We start from the raw sequence: 23,263 nt of genomic DNA on the forward strand, positions 1-23,263 counted from the left end.
AAGTCTCGTAGATGAGAAGGAGAGTAAATTTAGTTGACATACTCACTTGAAAAGGATAGTTCTTTAATACCATAGAGAAACAATAGCGTAAGTAGATATCCCATGGTATAGGGCGTTTATGTCGCAGCTTTCACTGTTATCTCAAGCCGATAGTTCACGTAGTTCTTTCCTACGCAGCTGTGTGACGCTGGTAGTCTCTCAAATTGTGCTGTTCATACACTCTCACCCCAACAAAACAGTAAAAATTGACAATAATCAACAGTAATCGGCTTGAGACAACAGTAAAAGTTGCGACATAAACGCCCTATACAATGGGATATCTACTTACGCTATTGTTTCTCTATGATATTACAGAGCTATCCTTTTCAAGTGAGTATGTCAACTAAATTTACTCTCCTTCTCATCCACGAGACTTTGTACCAGTTGCACAAAAGCCGTTTTAATTTTAACCGTCATTAATTCCACGAGAATCAATTACTTACTAAATAGTAAAGAAGGATATATAATTAGGAGAAAAAGATGTATAAAGAGGAGAATATAAATATGAAGCAGAAGAAGATTGTAGAACTGTGTAAGAAACTGAAGAAGAATTGGAGAATGATGGTTGTGATAGAGCTAGGAAGTATCACGACCAAAAAAGAAGGAGATAGAAAATGGAAAAAGTAGATCGAAATGGGAAATTGAAGGAGATAGATAGAGAAGGAGTCATCATCATTATAGAATGTATGCAAGTGTGGTTGAGAAAGGAGAAAGACAGAAGTTTGTGGAACGGTGTTGGAAACTGAAGAAGATATGGAGAATAATGATTGAGGTAGAGCTAGGAAAACCGCGATCAAAAAGAGAAGAAGAATGAGAAGAGGACAGCAGAAGAAGGAGAAGAGGAAGAAGAAGAAGAAGAAGAAGAAGAAGAAGAAGAAGAAGAAGAAGAAGAAGAAGAAGAAGACAAAGAAGAACCAGAAGCAGATGAAGAAGAAGAATACATGAGGAGGAGGAGAAGAAGAAGATGAGGAAGAATTGGACGGGAGAAGGAGAAAAATAGAAGAATAAAGAGAAGAAGAATACTGTATCTCTCTTCATTGAGGAAGACAATGGAATCTCCAGCGGATTATAATAATATTTTAAGGGTGCACTCGAAAAGCAAAAAGCTTTTCTTGAACTCATCAGCAGATAAACCAAGCGTTAGGCTTCATCTAGGTACATATTATACCTATATATAAATCTAGGTTGTACCTATATATAGGTGCAAGGCGCAAGGTTTAGCAGAGATCCTGTTATGTTAATGGGAGTTGAATTTTGTTGCCGAAATTACTTTACATTCAATTACAGTAATGCTATTTTAATGTGCAACTGTTCAGAAAATGGCGTCTCCTCGTTTTTGTGTTGAGAGGGGAAAAAATTGGTATGTAGTTGCGGCTCTTTTATGGAAGTTTAATAATAATTACAGTTGTTCTTTTAATTAAATTATAACCGGGGTGAAAGATCTCATTAGAAAAGAAAATTAATTTGTTTTCCATCACATATTGTTTCTTCTGTTCTGTTTCTTCTTCTCCTCTTCTTCTCCAAGAATGAGATCAGCAGGCCCGCTTCGCTCGCCTGCATTTTTCATTTGAGCATTTTAATCATATGTTAGGACGATCCAGTCGGGGGTCCAGACTAAACGTCTGGCTAAACGGATATGGCGAACGAAGCGAGCCTGACGGCTAGTAATATAATATTCCCAGGAATAGCTCTGATTGAAGTAGCAGTGCCCAATCAATTTTTCCGCAATAGATGCATTTCAATCTTCAACTTGGTGCCAACCTGACAAAATCAACTCAACTTAATGCCAACCTGACAAAATTATTAATTTAGTTACCAGTTAACAACTATTTCGAAGAGGTACTCTCTCTAGATTATAGTTCTATATTAACATATGGTATGAACATTTTTTAATTAAAATTAAGAGAATAAGGAGGATATACATGCTAAAAGACGAACTTTTAACCCTCAAAAACCACTCTTAGAGTTAAAATATTGCCAAAAGATTTCTTAGTGCGCCTCTAAAGGGCCAACTGAACATACCTACCAAATTTGAACGTTTTTGGTCCGGTAGATTTTTAGTTCTGCGAGTGAGTGAGTGAGTCAGTCAGTCAGTCAGTGAGTGAGTGCCATTTCGCTTTTATATATATAGATATTACAAACAATACATATCAAAAGGCCTTCTCTGATACGTTCTCGTGAAATTAATCACGATTAAAATTTAACCGGTTGTTGTGCAACCGGGCCTATAATTTTACTCTCAATCCCGGAGAAAAGAATATTATTTTCTCATGAGAACACTAACCTCTGTTTTTTTCTCACTCAAAATAGATCAAAGAAACAAATTAATCATCCATGAAAAATTTGAATATTTTTCCTGTGTTTTCTGTATAGTCATTCAAGGATGGAAAACTCTTCAAGAAGAGATTTTCTTCTACGCTATCAATTTAATTATCAGTTTTCATCTTCAACGATGTCATCCGTGAAAAACAGAGATTTTTCTTTTAGATTTTCCCTTACATCTCCCTGCAGAAGATTCTCCTTTAATTGGTAGATGCCTTCACCAATTAGGGGTGACAGAGTCTCTGCAGGACAAGGAGTGGTCAAAGGAAATGATGTTTGACGAAAAGAACAAACTGGAGAATCTTTCCTATATTTTCAAATGGAGACACCAATTTATTTGGATACGGTCCTTCGGTTTTTGTTCTCTATCACAAGAAAAAATTGAAAATCGTATTGAATTTTTCTCCTCCATGAAGAATAATTGATGAGAATCACCCCTTAAAACTGTCTGCATGAGTTGAATTGGAAGCATCAATCTTATTATTATAAGGCATGCTGATTCAAGAGTGTGTATATAGTATATAGTATATAGTATAAAATGTATAAGCCGGTTAGATTTTAATCGTGGTTAATTTCACGAGAATCAATCAGAGAAGGCTTTTTTTTAAAGACTCTGATTGGTTCTTGTGGAATTAACTACGGTTAAAACTCAACCAGCACTAAGTCTGTTATTTATTTTGTGTATAAATGAAGAGAAATCTTAAGAATTTTTTAAGAGATCTCGAGAATCGTATAAGAGATCTTGCCAACTGTATAAAGGATCCTGAGAATATTGTACTATAGTGACGTCCACGTTATAATGGCAGTGTTTGATTAGCAATGGTATTGCTATCCTTGTCTATCATTCAACAAAGCAGACATCGCTATATCTTTCTGGCTTTGCTCTGTTGCCAGATCGTCTTTTAACGATGTAGAATTGATAATTATTTAACAAAATATTCAATGTAAATTCTGCATGAAATTATTTGGAAATATAATCCCTTGCTTGATAAAATATAATTGATTATTTTTTCACTTTTTGTGCAGTTGAGAAGTTTATATTGTGGTAATTATTCATATTGAATGAAAAAGACTGAGAATTTGTCAAAAAAACACTAATTTATTCATAATTAGAAAGACCGGTTTCGGTTACTACACCATAAACTCAGTTTATCAGAGATTGACAATGGTGTAATAACCGAAACCGGTCTTTCTAATTATCAATAAATCAGTGGTTTTTTGACAATTTCTCAGTCTTTTTCATTCAATAATTGATTATTTTAAATGAGAATGAACAGTTTTAATATTACATCAAGAGACATGTATCAGCTACCGTCTTAAAGAAGTCATTGACAAGACAGAGGATCGGCAACGCTGTTCTCCCATCTTTCATCACTGCCATTATAACGTGGACGTCACCAGCACAAAATATCGATGATCAAGGGAAATGAATTTTTTATTCTGAATTTGTTTCATGTTGATTGGTGTAGAACAAACGAAAAGCCCATTCGAACAAAAGAAGGAGACATACATTTTTGTGAGGAAATACTTTGAGAATCATTTGTTCATTTCTTCTAAATTTATTGACAAATTCAAGAGGTTCAGAAGCTGGAGCTTGATCAAGCGTGAAGTTTTTAGGCTGAATAATTTGAAAGAGCTTTGTTTTGAAGACAAAATAATTTGAAAGCATAGTTTTACCTTCAGTTGAGTTTAGCTTCAGTTTTGAGGAGTAGAACTGCAAGATGTATTACTGATGAGAAAGAGAAGAGAGAGCAAGAGAAGAAGAAGGAGGAAGAGATGAACGAGAAGAAGAAGAAAAAGAAGAAGAAGAAGAAGAAGAAGAAGAAAATTATGATGCGACGATGATGATGATGATGATGATGATGATGATGATGATGATGATGACGATGATGATGATGTGATGATGATGATGATGATGATGATGATGATGATGATGATGATGAACCAGAAAAAGAACAAGAACAAGAAAAGGACAAGAACAAGAAGGAGAAGAGTGGGAAGAATAGAAATAGGTTCGATGAAGAAGGAGAGAGAAAAATGAGAAAAAAGAGGAGAAGAAGAGGGAGAATCTCAACAACAACTACAAGAAATGGACGAAAAGGAAGAAAACTAAATCTCAAAAATCCTGATAAAAATAATTCACAAATCCCGTCCTGTCACAATGAGTGCTCATAATTATTATTGCAGTGAATTTATCATTATTGTGCCTTTTCTGCTGTAAGAATATCGGACATTTCTTTTTTAATAAAACGCGAGTGGAGCATTTCAAAGCGCTTCTTTTATAAATTGTCATTATTATTTGCAGCCTTTTTCTTCAATTCAGCTGAGTTCTGTTGTGAGGGTATTATAGTCAGATTCACTGCCTACTGGCAACGTCTGTTTGAATGGAAAGCATTCATGTTATTCATAAGGCATCGCTGACATTTCAAAGTGAAACTCGGTAGAGCGGCGACCGTTTCTTGTGCTGAATTCAAATTGAAAATTGAAAATGTGAGACGACTTCTGCTGACGTCATTGTTGGTCTATACTCTTGCTTTCCAAGTATCTTTTTCTCTTTCTTTATTTTTCTCCTTATAATTCTTCTGTTCCCTTCACTCCTTCCTTTTGCCATCTTCTCTTCTCCTTATTCTCGTTCCCTCAATTCTTCATTCCTTCAATTTCTCTTCTATCATTTTTTCCTATCATCATTCTATTCTTCTTCAATTTAATCTATTTCCTACCTCTATTATCTATTGTATATATTATATTTTATCTATTCTATTCTCTCTTTCAATTCCTATTAATTGATATATTCATATTAATTAAAACTATTACAATATTTCCATTAATAAATAAATCCTTAGTTTAATTAATAAAATTAACGTTTTAGTAGAGAGTTAGTGGGGAGGATATTTTAATATTCTCTCCGAAGAATGAACATTGATATGTCCAAAATTCCGCCAATTTATGTACATGCATAACAATATAATTATCTACAGTTATTAGACTATATTACAAATTGCTTTTTCATATACAGTTCAATAATTGTAAATTCATCTATAATTTTGTTGTATTGTAAGCTATTGTAAGCCAGTATATATTGTAATCTACATAAATAAAGTACTCAATCAATCAATCAATTCCCTTTCATCTATTCTTTTCCTTCTCTCTAATCTTCCTCTTTCTTCCATGCATTCTTCTCCGGACTCTACTTCTTTTTCCTTTTATTGTTTTACAACTTTTTTACTTGTTCTCATTTTCGTCATCCTTTTCACTCTATTCCATGTTCGTCCATCATATACTCTTTCATGTTGCCCTTTTTTCATGTATTCTTTATCAGTTTCCTCATCATTTCTATTTTTCTTCTTCCTCCCCCTCCTTTTTCTCCTCATTCTGCATATTTTCCCGTTTCTTTTCTGCTTTTGTACTCCATCAACATCTTCTTTTTCTTCTTCTTCTTCTTCTTCTTCTTCTTCTTCTTCTTCTTCTTCTTCTTCTTCTTCTTCTTCTTCTTCTTCTTCTTCTTCTTTCTTCTTCTTCTTCTCTTCTTCTTCTTCTTCTTCTTCTTCTTCTTCTTCTTCTTCTCCTGCCTTCTTCTTCCACTGAATTATTTGTCAAGAAGTCACTTCTACCCAATTTTAAACAAACCTTACCTTTTAGACGATTGCTCTGTTTTCTTTGTGTCAAATAATCCTACCAATAAAAGAGGGCTTTTAAGAGTCATCAACAACCCTCTCTCTTTACGCACTCATAATTTGAAACTTTCAATTTCAAGTGAAAGCGAGCTTCAAGGGACACAAAATCGAAAGCGGAGAAAAAGGATAATGGAGAGAAGATGGCCGAGAAGAATGGAGAGAAAAAGAAAGAAAGAAATACGGAGAGAAGATAAAGGAGAAGGAGAAGGCAGGTGGAGAATGTGAAGAAGAAGAAGAGAAGAAGAAGAAGAAGAAGAAGAAGAAGAAGAAGAAGAAGAAGAAAGGAAAGGCAGGTTGAGAATGAGAAGAAGAAGAAGAAGGAAGAGTGAGGAAGAACAGTGGGTAGAAAATATTTATGAAAAATAGAAGGAGAAGAACAACGGATGAAAAGATGTAGAAGTAGTAGAGTAGTAGGAAGAAGTTGAAGATGAAAAAGGAAGAGACTGTAGAAGAATAGAGGAAGAAGATTGATTGATTGATTGATCGATTGATTGATTTATTGATTGATTGAGTACTTTATTTATGTAGATCTATATATATAAAAGTGAAATGGCACTCACTCACTCACTCACTGACTGACAGACTCACTCACTCACTGACTGACTCACTCACACACTCACTGACTCACTCACTCACTCACTCGCAGAACTAAAAATCTACCGGATCAAAAACGTTCAAATTTGGTAGGTATGTTCAGTTGGACCTTTAGAGGCGCACTAAGAAATCTTTTGGCAATATTTTAACTCTAAGGGTTGTTTTCAAAGGTTTAAAGTTCGTCTTTTCGCATGTATATTCTTTTTCTCCCAATCTCTTAATTATAATTGAAATTTCCATATCATATGTTACTATAGAACTATAATCTAGATAGAGTACCTCTTCGAAACAGTTGTTAACTGGCAATTAAATTAATAATTTTGTCAGGTTGGCATTAAGTTGAGTTGACTTTTTAAGGTTGGCAACAAGTTGAAGATTTAAATGCATTTATCGCGGAAAAAATAAAATTATTGGGCTCTGCTACTTCAATCCTGGGAATATTATATTAGTAGCCGTAAGGCTCGCTTCCCTCGCCATATCTGTTTAGCCAGACGTTTAGTCTGGACCCCCGACTGGATTTTCCCAACATATGATAAAAATTCTCAAATGAATGATGCAGGCGAGCGAAGTGGGCCTGCTGATCTCATTCTTGGACGATCCAGTCGGGGGTCCAGGGGGCGGAGCCCCCTTTCTAGACGGATATGGCGAGCGAAGCGAGCCTGACGGCTAGTTACAATATATACTTGCCCATACACTTATATAAAATAGCTTACAATACAGCAAAATTATAGATGAATTTACATAATATAGACCAATAAAATAATATTATTGAACTGTTTATGATACGAAAAAAGCAATTTGTAATAACTAAAGATAATATTGTTGAAGATGACAGAGTAGAAGATGGAGTGAATGATCAATGAGAAGAAAAAAAGGATGAGAAGAATGAGAATAAGATGTAGTGATAAAATAATGAGAATGGAGAAGATAGAAAAAAGATAAAGTAGCAGAAGAGACCTTCAAAGAAGAATAATAGAAGGAGAATTGAAGGGAGAAATAGTGGGAAGAACGAGAAGAGGGAAGGAGGAAAAAGAAGAAGAAGAAGAAGAAGAAGAAGAAGAAGAAGAAGATAAGAAGAAGAAGAAGAAGAAGAAGGCAGGAGGAGAAGAAGAAGAATTAGAAGAAGAAGAAGAAGAAGAAGAAGAAGAAGAAGAAGGAGAAGAACAAGAAGAAGAAGAAGAAGAAGAAGAAGAAGAAGAAGAAGAAGATCGAGTAGGACTAAGCGAGACCCAAGAAGTACTCCTTGTTTTTTGAAACGATGCCCGTTTTTTCTTTCTTTCTTCACTTCCCGGTGATACACTTTTTCTCTTATTAAAACACTGTGAAGTGAAAACTGGAAAAAAGCTTTTCCGATGGAATTCAACATTGCATTTCACTGTTCTTGCTTTCTTTATAATATCCGGGGAGTTGGAAGATGAACGAAGGAATTTTGCTATAACAAAAAAGTCATTTCAACTCAGATGTAGTATGGGTGCTGGGTATTGTATCATCAGTTCTAAACTTCGTTCAAAAATTATTTCTGTAGCACATTTTTACAATGACTGGAAAAAAATTTACAATTTGGATCGTACACTAAAGTGAGGTCCACGTTATAATGGCAGTATTCGATTAACATTGGTGTAGCTATCCTTGTATATCATTCGACAAAGCAGATAGCGTTATCCTTTTCTAGCTTCGCAACGTTGCCAGATCGGTCTTCAAAATTTTTGAAATATAATGATTGTTATCGGGGGACCGAGCTTCGCTCTGGAGTGTAAAAGCAGATAATTTGTAACGAAAGATGAATTTATAGTTTATATTAATTTATTCATTCATTTTCTCAGTCGTGCAATTATTTTCACAGTTATATGAGGAGACACAACTGTCTTATGCCCAAAACTGTCCCTTTTTGAATTTATACTACAGTCCAAATCAAAATCTAGGTCAAGCTACTATCACTCATCAAAATAACAATTTATTCACACTTCAAAAAACAAACACATCATCAATTACAAACTGAATGATAAACTATGTTTGCTACAATACTTGTTAATATGCTATGTACTATTCTACACTAACAGCATCTAGTAACTATTTTTGACTTTCTGAAGTGAATATGTTTCCTAAAGAGAGAGAAATAAAAGAAAATAAGTTTTTCCTACAGATACCTTTAAAGTGACCAAAATTTAATGTGGAATATGTGCGCAAAGTTTGTTTGCTGCACTCAAGAAACCATCATTCCGCACTTGCCTACGGCTCGTGCGTAAACGTTTCTTTCGGTGCAGCAAACTGTCACTTTGCGCACTAGTTGCACAAATAACTATTTCTTGCTGAAAATTATTCTTCTCGTGGGATCAGCTGAATGATTCCACACATGCACTCGTTCACTCACTTCCATTATGGTATCGACAGACGAAAAAATTTCCAGCTGTTTTTCCAATGTCGTATTTATCCTTTTAATGTCCTTCAGAGAGTTATCCCACGGTTGAGACCTAGTGCAATCGAATTTCCATATCATAAACCTACTTTGTTCCAAATTTCGTGAGAATCGTTAGAGCCGTTTTCGAGATCCAGTCATACACATATAATAAACATCTAAACAGAAATTGCTCGTTTAATAGTATAGTATTATCCAAGTACTAATCAGCTCTTCTATCTCACTTGAGGTTCACGTTATAATGGCAGAATTCGATTAACATTGTTGTAGCTATCCTTGTCTATCATTCGACAAAGCAGATAGCGTTATCTTTTTCTAGCTCCGCAACGTTGCCAGATCAGTTTTAACAATTCAGAAATACAATGATTTTTTTCAAGTTCCACAATATTACCTCTTCTATCTCACATGGATTTTTATATGATATATTGATTGGAGATATACATTCTAAACCTGAATTCAATACATAAACGATATGAAATGGATGAATAAATAATAATTTTTACTTTGTTTCAGGATGAACTGCACTTGGAAAGATGACGTGGATGAAACGCTCTACATATTCACTTCCACCACCAACTGTTCCATGCTCTTTGATAACATTTCTCGTTATCTGCAAATTGGAAATCATACCCGAGGTGAGCAAAATATTCTGTTTTTTTTTTTTTTTTGTTTTTTTTTGTGTGTAGTTGAGAAGTTGATATTGTGGTAATTATTCATATTGAATGAAAAAAGACTAAGAAATTGTCAAAAAACCACTGATTTATTGATAATTAGAAAGACCGGTTTCGGTTATTACACCATTGTCAATCTCTGATAAACTCTTGTTTATCAGAGAAGTTTATCAGAGATTGACAATGGTGTAATAACCGAAACCGGCCTTTCTAATTATCAATAAATCAGTGGTTTTTTGACAATTTCTTAGTCTTTTTTCATTCAATATTCTGTTTTTTATTCTATAGTAGGGTGCACGCTATAATTGCCGTGGAGCAAGATAGCAGAACAACGTGGCCGAACCTCTGTCTTGTCAATGTCTTCTATAGACGGTAGCTGATACAAGTTTATTGATGTAATATCAACTGTTCATCCTCGTTTAAAATAATTAACTAGTAGTTCTGCGAACAGTAGACCTCGCTCATGAATACAACTCTCAATCTAATGAGAAGGGCCAGTACAGTAAGTACAGTATATTATTGTGAAGATTTATTTAGCCATGTCATCTATTATTTTCTCCATTAAAGTGCTAGAGACACTGTTTGCAGGGACACCGGACTTATCAAGGAGGTACCTTCATATCGTCTCCATATCCACAATATAAACATATATTACAACTTTTCTAATAATTATTATAAGAAATCGGTCAACTGACGGAGAAACGACAATTTAGATGATGAATCGTCTCACAGACGATGGTGAGATGGAAAATGATTCCAAATAAGATGGGTTTGTTGGTGACAATGACAGGAGGTTGCTAATGATGTTTTTCATGAAAAGTGGATTCAATGTTATGCCTATGCAGAATGTTAATGCTCACAAATCGGTTTCCGATCTCATACCAAAAGGAAAACAAAAGACTTGACACTGTAGAGCGATACAAAAATGCAAAAATGCGGAAAAGTAGGAACATGAGTTGCTGTATCTTCAAAGATACTTTTGAGGTTACTCTATGGTTTTTTAAATATTACAAAAAAACCGAAGGTCTTACCAAAAATCGCTACACATACGTTTCTGCGCCTTGTTTCAAAGAGCTTGCATACCAAATTTCATCCAAATCGGACAATAACTGCGACTGTAACTGCGGTTACAACAAACAAACAAACAAACCGACAAAAGCCGATCGAGTCGAAACTAAGACCTCAGCTTCGCTTTGGTCAATTAATTATCTCTTATTAGCGATAAATTATATTTTCAATAATTCCATAATAAATTCATATAATTAAGATAAAATATATTGTTAATTAATTATTAATTCTACATTTTTGAAAGACGATCTGGCAACAAAGCAAAGCGACAAAGAAATAGCGCTATCTGCTTTGTTGAATGTTAGACAAGGATAGCAATATCATTGCTAATCGAACACTGCCATTATAACGTGGACCACACTATACTGATAATTATGAGAATGACTCAAGCAATCGATACATGTTCCCTATATTATTGAAGTTTTCATCATTAATTTGATCTTCTCTTCTTCATGTGCCGTCTCCATGGCGGAGGTTGGCTATCATGATGGCAATTTCCACCCTGCTTACAGCTGACTTGAAAAGTTCATTTGAGGTGCACTTGAACCAATCCCTTAAATTGTGCAACCAAGATATCCTTCTTCGCCCCACTGACCTCCTACCTGTTATTTTGCCTTGCATAATGAGGTGCAATATTCCATACTTGTGACCTCTCATTATGTGACCCAGGTACCTTAATTTGCGCTCCTTGATTTCACCAATGAGTTGCAGTTTCTTACCCATTCTCCTCAGAACCTCTTCATTTGTAACATGATCGGTGTATGAGATTCTCAGCATTCTGCGATAGGTCCACATCTCAAAGGCTTGTATTTTCATCTCATCCCATCTATTCAATGTCCATGCTTCCACACCATATAATAGTACAGGAAACACGAAACATTTGATCAGGAAGACAAAAATTCAATTAATTTGATTCACTTGGGTCCTAACCACAGTATGTTACATCTCAGCTAGTTTGCACTTGATCAAGTTATTCTTGGTTAATAACTATTTAGTTCTCGACTTAAGTATTAAAGTACAGTTCAGTATTTCGAGAAGAAGATGTAGAATTTGATGACAACTTTGAAATGTCCCTTTAGAGTTTCATGAAAATGTGATCAAGTCACCACTGATACCACAAGACCAGTTTAATTGAGTTGCAATAAACGATTTAGGAGGCATTTTCTCCTGCCTATCTTAGAGCTGCTGGAGCTCTTTTACAACATTTCTCTTCTCTTCTCTTGCTCATCCAAGAAAGAGAGGATATTGATGAAATAGAAAAAGAATGACACCAGAAAGAGAAGGAGGACAAGAGGAAGAACGAAGAAGAATAATGGGAGGATAATGATGGAGAGAAAGTGAGAGGAACAGTAGGAACAGGAGAAGAAGAAGTAGGAGATGGAGGAGAAAGAAGAAAAGAAGGAGAAAAAGGAGAAGAAGAAGAGGAACGTGATTATGGGGGTGATTAAAAAGAGGATGGGGGAAGTGGAGTGAGTTGGAGGGGTGGATGTGTTAAGTGGGAGGAAGAGGATTGGGATTTGGAGAAGGAGGAAGATGAGGAGGAGGACGAGGAGGAGGAGGAAGAGCAAGAGTAGGAGGAGAAAGAGAAGAAAAATATGACAAGAAGAGAAAGAAGACAGGAGAAGTAGAAGACAGGAGGAGAGCAAGTAGAGGAAGAAGAAGTAGAGAAAGAAGAAGAAGAAGAAGAAGAAGAAGAAAAGAAGAAGAAGAAGAAGAAGAAGAAGGAGAAAAGCAATCAGAATCAGGATGAAGAAGATGAGACGAGGGATGAAACAACCCAAGCATTTGAACGTTTTTGGATCACTTAACTCCAGTGATGTACGCTTCACTAATTCTATCACAACTTATATATATATATATATATATATATATATATAATATATATATATATATATATATATATTTACTAATTTGAATTACATGGTTAAAATTTATAGGGGTTTTGTGCACGAATCAAAGAAGCCGTCTTTTCTGAAAAGCTTTTTCTGAATGGTTATGGTGAAATCAATCACGGTTAAAATTTAAACGGGTTTTGTGCACAAATCAGAGAAGCCGTCTTTTCTAAAAGGCCTTCTCTGATTGGTTATCGTGAAATTAATCACGGTTAAAATTTAAACGGGGGTTGTGCACAAATTGGAGAAGCCGTCTCTTCTAAAAGACCTTCTCTGATTGGTTATCGTGAAATTTTATTTATTTATTATTCTAATTTTTACAAGAAAGCACTGATTGGAAGATAAAAACTAAAGATACTCCTTGTACTATTTCTCTCCCAAATTTAGAAAATATTATTTTAAAAGTCCGAAATGAGGTTATGATTCCACTTTCCTGAACTTTAGTCACGGTTTAAATTTAAACGGGTTTGGGGTTTTGTACACGAATCAGAGGAGCTGTCTTTTTTAAAAGGTCTTCTCTGATTGGTTATCGTGAGATTGATCACGGTTAAAATTCAACCAACTTTTGAATACGAATCAGAGAAGCCGTCTTTATAAAAGGCCTTCTCTAGTTGGCTATGGTGGAATAATTTACGATTAATATTTAACTGGCTTTTGTGCAACCGGCACCAAGTATTTGCACATATTTACTTGTTTGATGAAGGATGGTGTTATTGTGGAAGTATATAGGGGATAATTCGAAGTGGGGACGAATGCTTCGCCTAATACTTAGTGGCTTGCAGTGCTTAGACCACAAGCATTAACGGACTTAACTGCTGTTAATGAACTTAGTTTGACCACTGCTACTCTGATTCCCATTTGGCCCCGAGTACTCGAAACTTCGGGATCGGATTTTGGAAGGGTGGTGAAAGGGGGATCAGGATAAAAGGGTGGAGGATAGGATGAGGAAATGGTTCAGAATTGGAGGAAAATGACAAGAGTGAACGGTTGAGAAAAGAGAGAAGGACGGTATAATCGTCTCCTATATCAATCTAATAACTAACAACTAATAACTGATATCAATCCTAATATCGGGCCGTTATTTATTTATTGATCAATAGAGCACAATTCTTCAAAATGATTGAGGAAGGACAAACAGGCACAGCCCAAAACTGTTCCTTCCCCGAATTTTGATTTATACACTATAAATGGTCCAAAAAGTAGGTTATGTTTCATACACTTGAATTCAGGTCCAATTTTCAGTCAAAATATTGAAAAACAGGAAAGTTCTAATTTAGATTGTTTACAAAACAAATTATTCACCATAAATCAGCTATCGTGTGCACTATTAATCGCATGGAATGACGAATGCATTGTAATAATCAGGTATTCTATAGTATCTAAAGTCACAAGGACGGTAAGGTAAACCTTTTGCAGGCGAGAATGATGTTTCTAGTCGAGGCGTTAGCCGAGACTAGAATTTCATTCGAGCACTGCAAAATACATTCACGTCCAAGTAACAAACACTATTTTTTGTCATAATAATCCAAAGAAGAATAATTGAGAAATATAAAACATTATCTGCTTGTGCTGAAGTTACTACATGCATTATAATTATAAACATAACCTAGTTGACACATTCTGAATCAGGAATTTTGTGGAAGTTGACAAAACTTCCACCTGGAGCGCTGAAGGTGGTTTTTTTGTAGCAGTTTTTCTGTTTTGGAACTTGGAATCATACTCGACTGTAAAGAAAACATATGGTTTCATTACGGTAGAATATGCTGTAATAAGAATCATATGTTTATTTGTTTTGCAATCAGCTGTTTACCGGCTTGATTTCATGCATGGAAAACAGCTGAGATTGAATGACTATGACAGAAAATCTTTGACGATATCATGAAGTATGCAGTAAGTGATTGAGTTAAGTAAAATAATCCTAATATCGGGGCGTTATTTATTTATTGATAAACAGAGCACAATTCTTCAAAATGATTGGGGAAGGACAAACAGGCACAGCCCAAAACTGTTCCTTCCCCGTATTTTGATTTATACACTATAAATGGTCAAAAAAGTAGGTTATGTTTCATACACTTGAATTCAGGTTCAATTTTCAGTCAAAATATTTAAAAACAGGAAAGTTCTAATTTAGATTGTTTACAAAACAAATTGAATAACAAAAAAACACTCACTGATCACTTAAAACTGTGAAATAATGATTAACTTTGAATATTATAATATACTCTAATTTAGAGTGATAAACCATGTCATGTCAACAAATCAGATTATTTTGATAGAGTCTATTAAATTTTCTAGATAATATTTCTCGCGAGATACGGTAAGCTGTTTGAATTATTACACAGCTGATCTCCCACACAGGCACACGCATCTTTTGTTATCGACAGACGACGAAATCTGTTCTTCCAAGAATGAATTATCCCTTTAATGTCCTTCAGCGAGTTTTCCCAGGGATGAGACCTCGTGCAATCGAATCTTTATATTATAAACCTACTATGTTCTGAATTTCGTGAGAATCGTTAGAGCCGTTTTCGAGATCCGGTGAAATACAAACATATAAACATCTAAACATCCAAACATCTAAGCATATAAACAGAAATTGCTCGTTTAATAGTATAGGATTAATAACTCCACTAGTAGTTCTGTGAACAGTAGACCTCGCGCAGTAATAAACCACAGCCTCTGTCCATACTGTCCATCAGAGTAAATTCTTTCCTGTCCTGACGTGTCGGCAAGATATCGGTGTAAAAACGACTAATGGCTGTTGGGGTTGGTGTATCAAAAATGCTAACATCAAAAGCTGATCTCCTTCAATACAGGTCAGCCCGAGTTGAAAGCAGAGAAAGGCCGAGAGAAAATACTATCATAGAGAAACAATATCGTAAGTAGATATCCCATGGTATAGGGCGTTTATGTCGCAACTTTTACTGTTATCTCAAGCCGATTACTGTCGATTATTGTCGATTTTTACTGTTTTGACCGGGTAAGAGTGTATGAACGGCACAATATGAGAGACTACCAGCGTCATAAAGCTTCACAGGAAAGAACTACGTGGACTATCAGCTTGAGATAACAGTAAAAGTTGTGATATAAACGCCCTATACCATGGTATATCTACTTATGCTATTGTTTCTCTATGATACTATGTTACTTTCAGTCATGAAAATCATGAAATATGAGAGACTACCAGCGTCATAAAGCTTCACAGGAAAGAACTACGTGGACTGTCAGCATGAGATAACAGTAAAAGTTGCGACATAAACGCCCCATACCATGATATATCTACTTATGCTATTGTTTCTCTATGATACTATGTTACTTTCAGTCATGAAAATCATGAAATATGAGAGACTACCAGCGTCATAAAGCTTCACAGGAAAGAACTACGTGGACTGTCAGCATGAGATAACAGTAAAAGTTGCGACATAAACGCCCCATACCATGATATATCTACTTATGCTATTGTTTCTCTATGATACTATGTTACTTTCAGTCATGAAAATCATGAAATATGAGAGACTACCAGCGTCATAAAGCTTCACAGGAAAGAACTACGTGGACTATCAGCTTGAGATAACAGTAAAAGTTGCGACATAAACGCCCTATACCATGATATATCTACTTATGCTATTGTTTCTCTATGATACTATGTTACTTTCAGTCATGAAAATCTATGTATTGTAATGCCTAATGATCAAAAGTGATGAATTATCAGTGAAGATGATTCTAGATTTAATTGTTCATGGAATTCTACAATTGAATTAGATTTGAAGTCTTCATGTGTGTTTCTACAATTTACATGGGGAAAATAGTACATTCATGAAAATTGAACAATATTATTGACCAAAGCGAAGCTGTGATCTTAGTTTCGACTTGATCGGCTTTTGCCTGTTTGTTTGTACCGCAGTTATTGTCCGATTTGGATAGAATTTGGTATACAAGTACTTTGAAACATGGTGCGTCGACGTATTGAAGAATTTTTTTGGGGGAAATTTTGTATTTTAAGGATGATAAAAAAAGTAAAGGAGTCTTCTTCGAACGCCAATATTACTGTAAAAATGAGACTATAGAATTATTCACCATAAATCAGCTATCGTGTGGACTATTAATTGCATGCAATGACGCATGCATTGTAATAATCAGGTACGTTATAGTATCTTAAGTAACAAGGACGGTAAGGGACCTTTTGCAGGCGAGAACGATGTTTCTAGTACAGGCGTTAGCCGAGACTAGAATTTCATCCGAGCACTGCAAAAGACATTCACGTCCAAGTAACATACACTATTTTTGTCATAATAATCCAAATAAGAATAATTGAGAAATAGATAACATTATCTACTTGTGCTGAAGTTACTACAAATGCATTCTAGAAACATAACCTTGTTGACACATGTGTTCCCCAGTTCCGAAATAGGAACAGCAAAACTGCTACAAAAAACCACCTTCAGCGCTCCAGGTGGAAGTTTTGTCAACTGAATCAGGAACTTTGTGGAAGTTGACAAAACTTCCACCTGGAGCGCTGAAGGTGGTTTTTTGTAGCAGTTTTGCTGTTCCTATTTCGGAACTGGGGAACATACTCGACTGTATAGAAAACATATGGTTCCATTACAGTAGAGTATGCTGTAATGAGAATCAAATGTTTATTTGTTCTGCAAACAGCTGTTTACCGGCTTGATTTTATGCATGGAAAACAGCTGAGATTGAATGACTATGACGCAAAATCTTTGACTATATCATGAAGTATGCAGTAAGTCTTACTCTATTAACTAAATTGAGACTATTGCGTTGCTATGTGTTCTCCGTTCTGTTGTATGGGGTAGAAGCATGGACCCTCACAAAAGAAACAATGGTAAAGATTGAAGCTTTTGAACTCTGGCTGTATAGAAGAATGCTGAAAATATCCATCAAAAAGTTACCAATCAAGAGGTTCTCAGGAGAATGAATAAAGAACCGGAGCTCCTGAATACCATTAAAAGTAGAAAACTCCAATACCTCGGCCACATTATGAGGAATGGCTCAAGATACAGACTTCTGCAAGAAATGCTTCAAGGAAAAATCAACGGAAAAAGGGGACCTGGCAGAAGGAGAATTTCATGGCTGGCAAATCTGAGGCTATGGTTTCACCAGTCATCTGCAGAGCTATTCCGTAGCGCCGTCGACAAAATCAGGATAGCCATTATGATCGCCAACATCCGAAACGGAGCAGGCACGTGAAGAGGAAGAAGAATGCAGTAAGTGATTGAGTTAAGTAAAATAAGTGGAGCGAGCTTCAAGAAATCTTCAAGATAACTCGTCTTGAACTGGGACAAACAAATTGAAAATTGCAGATAAATGATGGCGTAATAAATTGCAAGCATGAATGTGTGAGACACATCATCCATACACATCAACACGGAAAACTTCCAGTTGCTAGTGAAAGATGAGGAGAGCTATTCATTCATAATAATGTCAGGAGCAACTCAGGAAATATTCAAGGCAGGTAGGGAGTGTGTAGCTGACTTTGGGAAGTATATGGGAAACTTCTCAAAGTAGTATTTGGATAACTCAGCGGAGTATACAAGAAGGGAGAGAGGGATGAGGAAGGACGCTGAGAGAAAAAGAGAGAAACAGCTAATTATAAATTTGTAGATTGAAAGGATAGAGGGTAGAAATGTGAGAAGAAATGGAAAGGCTGATAATATAATGCGTATACTTTACTAGTAGTTCTGTGAACAGTAGACCTCACGCAGTATTCTCATCCACAAGTAAGTGATTGGAACTGTAGACCTTATAGAAATACAGCAATAGACTGGCTTCTCCATACATCTGTGTAATCATTTGTCAGCTGATTTATGATGAATAATTCTTTAGTCTGATTTTTACTCTAATATTGGCGTGTGAAGGAGGCTCCTTTTTCCTTTTACATTATCCTTGAAATGCAAAATTTCTAAAAACCTTGTATATACGTTGATGCGCAATTAAAAAAGGAACATACCTGTCAAATTTAATGAAAATCTATTACCGCGTTTCGCCGTAAATGCGCAACATATAAACATTTGAACATTCAAACATTAAGAGAAATGCCAAACCGTCGACTTGAATCTTAGACATCACTTCGGACGGTCAATAAATTTATTCATTTACACGAGAACCAAAAATATGAAATAAATTATTGTTCGATATAGCTTCTAGCGAGAATAACATTGAGTAAAATCGATTGAATTGATGAAAGAATTAATCGGAGAATATCGACTGCGATGATTGCACATCGATATGTCACACCGTTTCCTAAATATTCACATTTGAACAACGAATGAATCAATCACAAATAAAATGAATGGGTTTACTTTTGACAGATAAAACATTAGGTCTACTTTTGAAAGTGTTTAAGATTTCTACTAGATGAAAATAGATTATGAATTAATTTGTTCAAATGCTAAATAATTTATTATTATCATTACTAAACGAAAATCTTAATTGAATGCTGTAAATCTGCCCGAAGGCTTCTGCTACTGCAAATATTGACAAATGGGATAACAGCTAGATGGAAATTCGATGAGCTCTACTATCCAAAAATTATTTGCCAGCCCGGGAATCGAACCCGGTTCTATTTTCCAGTCAGGAATCCTTACCCTTGCACCAAAGTGTCAGTTTGAGTAGTCAAACTTTGAATCACGATTAACAATATTTGACCTAGCGAAGTGAGGTCTAAGATTCAAGTCAAGTTTCGAATTTGGCATTTCTCTTAATGTTTAAATGTTTATATGTTGCGCATTTAAGCGAAACGCGGTAATAGATTTTCATGAAATTTGACAGGTATGCTCCTTTCTTAACTTCGCGTCGACGTATATACAAGGTTTTCGGAAATTTTGCATTTCAAGGATAATATAAAAGGAAAAAGGAGCCTCCTTCATACGCCAATATTAGAGTAAAAATCAGACTATAGAATTATTCATCATAAATCAGCTGACAAGTGATTACACAGATGTGTGGAGAAGCCAGTCTATTGCTGTATTTCCATAAGGTCTATAGTTTCAATCAGGTTCTTGTAGATGAGAATACTGCGTGAGGTCTACTGTTCACAGAACTACTAGTTAGCTTTATCCTTTAGATCAACTGAGTTTGAACAGTCAACACATCACAGAGATCTGATATTTGAAAAATTCTGGCGATTTATATAAAGGAAAGAAGCAGCACTGTGCAGTGTCAGAGGAAACTTATAACTAGTCAGAGAAACTTGGATTCGTTTTTCTATGGTAGTGAGTATATTGATAATAATTGTCCATCCAGCTCACAGCCAATCAGAGCAGGCTACTGTGAGACAGCCTTCAACTCTCTCTCGCAATAAGATTGGTTGATCCAAGAACCTCGGCGTCAACTAGCCACGCCTCCAGCCAATCACAAGCTGGCAATACTGAATAGAGTTTTGGAGTTGGTTTCAATGTGTGTCGGTAGATGGCGTTGATTACCCTATTGGAAAGAAATTAAGTTTAAATTTCAACAGTTGAAGAACACAACCATGATTCATAAACTTCATAGTTCAAGCTCATTATCATCTTATAGTTCTAATTGTTGTGATTTATGCTAAGTATGCTGATTTCAATTAGATACTCAACTTATTTATCGGGATAGAATAGACGGATAAATTATTCAAAAATCGAAAAACATAGAATATTCATGACAACTTTATGAGAACACCACAAAATGAATCTTATTTGAATAATTTTTGCCATCAAACAATGAATTCCATTTTCTATGATAGACGAATAGAATATTCAAAAATCGATGAACATACAATATTCATGACCACTTTATGAGAGTACGATATCTTTTATCGAATATCAATAATTATGCTATCATAAATTCATTCTCTATTTTGTCAAAAGACTGCAGTATGTCAACAAATATTTAAAATTCATAGTGAAGCTGGGTCTTCTTCTTCTTCTTACAAACAAGGATTAGGCTTTAACCTGTTCCGACTCACATCTAGCCAATTATTCAAATAAACATAAAAAATCCTATTATTGCCAACGCTTGCGTGGTCTGCCAACAAATATTTAAAATTCATATTGAAGCTGATTTTACACCAAAGTTGTCAACAGAATGTTTACTTTTCGTCCTTATAGATTTTATAAGATTGAACGGATCTTGACAAACACATGATGTGCATATGTGTTTGTCAAGCTAACATTACGAATTCTTTTACGAATGATGTGCATATGTGTTTGTCAAGTTCGTTCAATCCAATATAATCTATAAGGACGGGAAAATAAACATTTTGTTAACAACTTTGGTGTAAACTTAGCTTAAGTCATATGGTCCAAAATAATAATATTCATTACAGTAATATTCTCCTATTACCCTACTGTAATATTCATCAACTTCCAAGTTATGTGTATTTGAATTCGTGAGAGGATATGAAGAGAAAGGCAAATTAGAACAATAGTAAGACAAGAAAAACGAATGAGAATTTTCAAACTGGCAGTGTCCATGTACAATATTGCGATCAGTATAATTCTGAGATTTTTATTGTATTAATTGTTGTAATTTTTAAAAGCGGAATAAAGTTTTATTTTCAGAATACAAATTAGAACAGTAGTAAGACAAGAAAAACGAATGAAAAATTTTAAACTGACAGCATCTATGTACAATATTGCGATCAGTATAATTCTGAAATGTTTATTGTAGTGATTGTTATATTTTTCAAAAACAGAATAAAGTTTCATCTTCAGAATACCATAAGTGACAAAAATAAGAAGATTTATTTCTTTATTTTTTTGTATTTAACAATACAATGATCTGAAAAGAAAAAACAGGCTATTGGCCAAAACTTCTTCAATTTCCTAATTCAGTTTCAAATTGTCCAAATATTATGCATAGGTTATGTCCAAAAATGATTGATATAATATATTATATTAATATTTTATGTTGAAAATGATTGTGATTGATAACAAGAAACTATTATCATCAATTTAGTGAGATGGAGTAGAATTAGGAGAAAAAAATTATGAATATAATAATAATAATACTGAGGGTAATGCCCACATGAGCTCTTAGGCTTGTGCGTGGGTAATGAGTGAGAGGGGTGATGATGAGAGATGAATTTATTAATTGGAAATTATTGATAAGTACATTATTGATTAGAAGCAGAGGGAATGAATGATCTTATAAAGAAATGGGGTAAGGAAGAGAGTTAAATATAAGATAAGGAATATTACATTATTTTGTGAGAAGAATGATATAGCCTACAAAGGAAATATTGAAAATACGGTAACTGGATAGTTATACATAGCTATGGTAGTGCCATTTTGTAAGTTAGAATATTCATTTTATCTTTCTGTATTATTTTATGGCAAATAAATAAATTTGAATCTAGATGGTTTAGAATAAAACGAGGTAGATAATATTGTATGATGAAGTAAGATTTGAAATATTATTTGGAATTATTTAAGGATTCAGTGAGAAATAGAGTTAGAAAAAGGTACAACACATAAAAAGAAGGAAGAAGAATATATAAGTGGATAGCTGAGGATAAGAGAAATCAAACGGAGGATCAAGAAATGAAGGAAGAAGGAAGATGGAAATATTCAAAGATGGTTGGTAATGAAAAGAGACAAAGAAAGTCTAGCATACGATGATATGAGCATGACAAAGAGAGGTGAATACCTCGAGTTTATCCCATTGATCCTGATAACATAGAAAAGGTACTGACAAGAAATGAAGGAAGATAGAAATATTCAAAGATGGTTGGTAATGAAAAGAGACAAAGAAAGACTAGCATACGATGATATGAGCATGACAAAGAGAGGTGAATACCTCGAGTTTATCCCATTGATCCTGATAACATAGAAAAGGTACTGACAAGAAATGAAGGAAGATGGAAATATTCAAAGATGGTTGGTAATGAAAAGAGACAAAGAAAGACTAGCATACGATGATATGAGCATGACAAAGAGAGGTGAATACCTCGATTTTATCCCATTGAACCTGATAACATAGAAAAGGTACTGACAAGAAATGAAGGAAGATGGAGATATTCAAAGATGGTTGGTAATGAAAAGAGATGAAGAAAGACTAGCATACGATGATAAATATGGTGCGAAAAGATGAGAGTCACGAAAACTAAGAAATATAATTATGACCATCTAGAGATCGATGACTGAGAACTAAATCAACGCCGAAATTTATCTCCGCAAACCGCCAGAAAAGTTTGGACAAGTCTGTTATTTCCCGACAAGTTTGACGATATGTTAGTGGCAGCCGAGTTTTCACGGTTTTTCCGCGCCGGGAAAAATGGGCGCGCTGAATTTCCCGATGGGAAATATCACTCACCAACTTCTAAGTGAGCTGTAGAGCTGTCTGTATCCGTAGTGCGACTTTGCAACTATTCTGACATATGTACACATTCTGTCTCGTTCGGTCCTTATTTTATCATTATACTATGTAGAGTTATTGTGATTTATGAGTCTGCTTCTTCTGCTTCTTCTTCTTCTTCTGCTTCTTCTTCTTCTTCTTCTTCTTCTTCTTCTTCTCCTCCTACTTCTTCTTCTCCTCCTTCTTCTTCTTCTCGTTCTTCTTCTTCTTCTCGTTCTTCTTCTTCTTCTCGTTCTT

At 34.9% G+C, this 23,263-nt stretch overlaps 1 protein-coding gene across 4 annotated transcripts in view; it reads left to right on the forward strand.

The window, feature by feature from the left end:
• LOC111054880 (RYamide receptor) overlaps positions 1-23,263 on the forward strand; it is a 247,579-nt gene that overhangs the window by 143,642 nt on the left and 80,674 nt on the right. For all 4 annotated transcript variants that reach the window (XM_039438312.1, XM_039438313.1, XM_039438314.1 and 1 more), the window contains one exon: positions 9,559-9,680. In XM_039438312.1, the coding sequence (XP_039294246.1) occupies positions 9,559-9,680 (122 nt within the window). The remainder of the gene's footprint in view (positions 1-9,558; positions 9,681-23,263) is intronic.

This window comes from Nilaparvata lugens, chromosome 11 (assembly GCF_014356525.2).
Source record: "Nilaparvata lugens isolate BPH chromosome 11, ASM1435652v1, whole genome shotgun sequence".
NCBI lineage: Eukaryota > Metazoa > Arthropoda > Insecta > Hemiptera > Delphacidae > Nilaparvata > Nilaparvata lugens.